The sequence below is a fragment of the Lathyrus oleraceus genome, chromosome 5 (genome assembly GCF_024323335.1).
Source record: "Lathyrus oleraceus cultivar Zhongwan6 chromosome 5, CAAS_Psat_ZW6_1.0, whole genome shotgun sequence".
NCBI lineage: Eukaryota > Viridiplantae > Streptophyta > Magnoliopsida > Fabales > Fabaceae > Lathyrus > Lathyrus oleraceus.
In genome coordinates this window covers 105,614,530-105,616,354 of record NC_066583.1, presented here as the reverse complement: position 1 = coordinate 105,616,354, position 1,825 = coordinate 105,614,530, and the positions used below count along the sequence as shown (strand labels likewise).

The 1,825-nt window shown below is 32.3% G+C and overlaps 1 protein-coding gene across 1 annotated transcript; it reads left to right on the top strand.

Annotated features, from left to right (window-relative positions):
- The first annotated feature begins 625 nt into the window (after positions 1 to 625).
- Positions 626 to 1,524, top strand: LOC127088021 (uncharacterized). The gene has a single exon (XM_051028933.1). It carries the CDS (start codon positions 762 to 764, stop codon positions 1,299 to 1,301), a length of 540 nt encoding a protein of 179 aa, XP_050884890.1. The 5' UTR covers positions 626 to 761; the 3' UTR covers positions 1,302 to 1,524.
- Positions 1,525 to 1,825: the final 301 nt, after the last annotated feature.

The following is a 1,825-nucleotide window of genomic DNA, read 5'->3' as shown; positions in this document are numbered from 1 at the left end:
TTTTTAATTAATAAAATCATTGTACATTCTTTTTCATAAACATGTGGCTAGTGTTTATTAAAAGTAAATATATATTTATTATTATTATTATATATATATATATATATATATATATATATATATATATATATATATATATATATATATAATATTCTTATTATCTATTGAAGTATTTTTCTATTTGTTACCACTATTAAAATTTTCGTATTTAGTGGCTGAATTAGAGACCGGAAAAACTTAAAAATCGGTCACTATAATGTTTAGCGATCAATAAAGCGACTATCATTTTTCATGAAAAAAGTGCTAGTCGCTAACCTTTAACAATTTATTCAGGAACTGAAATATAATGACTGAAATCGACATCGAATTAGTAACCGATTTAGCTACCTTTTTGATGATATTTTTTTATACAAAAATAGAATGATATTTAAAACAAAAATTATTTGTAAGTAAAAATTTTTATTGTGCCTAACTAATGCATAAAGATCTAGCAAATGGCTGCACATATAAAATGGATCCAAAACAAGAAGCCCATGTCAAATAATTTGGGATTAATTTTTCTTAAAAAATAAATAAATAAAAAAGTTTCAAAACCCATTTTTCATTAAAATGAAAAAAGTAGAATAGAAATAGAATGGGTTACCTTATCCAAGCGTGTTTCCATCCCAACGGCATATTACGATGCTATGCTATCATCCACTCCTCAATCCAACTTCCCTGTCACTACAACCACCTTCCGTCAGTTAAACTAAACTCTAACAATGGCTTCCACGTTTCATCTCTCAACTCCTTTCTCTCAAATCCACCCTCTCAAACCCAAACCCAAACCCTCCCTCTTCCACCTCTCCAAAACCCATCTCTCCCACAATCTCAAACCCATCCACCCTCGAAAATTCACCATTAACTCCACCGACATTTCAAAAGAAGAAGAACAACAGCAACAACAAGCTTCACCCGATTCCGAAAAGCTTCGCCTGGAAGAGAAATTCGCTGTCTTGAACACCGGAATCTACGAATGTCGTTCATGTGGGTATAAATACGACGAAGGTGTTGGTGACCCTTCGTATCCCATTCCTCCTGGTTATCAGTTCGAGAAGCTTCCAGATGATTGGAGATGTCCGACTTGTGGTGCGGCGCAGAGTTTCTTTGAGAGCAAAAGTGTTGAGATTGCTGGGTTTGCTCAGAATCAACAGTATGGACTTGGTGGAAATTCTCTTACTTCTGGTCAGAAAACTGTGCTTATTTATGGTACTTTGTTGTTTTTCTTTGGGCTTTTTCTTAGTGGCTACTTCATACAATAGTTATTATTATCATTCTTTTTTGTTTCTGAATTTATGTTGGATTTGATGCTTTGTTGGTCACAAGTGTATGTAATGTTGTCAATACTCAATAGTAAGAGCCAAGTATGAGGGTTATCAGTCAATCATCTTACACATTACAAACCATTTCCTTTGTAGAAATATGACTATGGAAGGAAATTGGTATTGCAATACTGCAATTCAATCATTCTCTTAGAAAGTGAAACTTACTCTCTCTCTCTATATGCTTGCAATTCAATCATTCTTTGACTATGGTTGATTATTTGTCTACAAGCAAATATCATGTTGTGTCCTAGGTATCTTCAATTCATCTAGCAATGTTCCTATTGGAGCCTTGCAATAGGAGTCAAAATAGCTAAACACTACTTTAATTCTTTGTTATTTGTAGTTAGCAGGATCATATGATCAGTTGCACATAATTTCACATATCTCTTACTCTCTTCTTAAAATAAAAGTTATAAAAGTTTTTTAAAGTTGTTGCACACAAATTAAAAATAATAATGAAT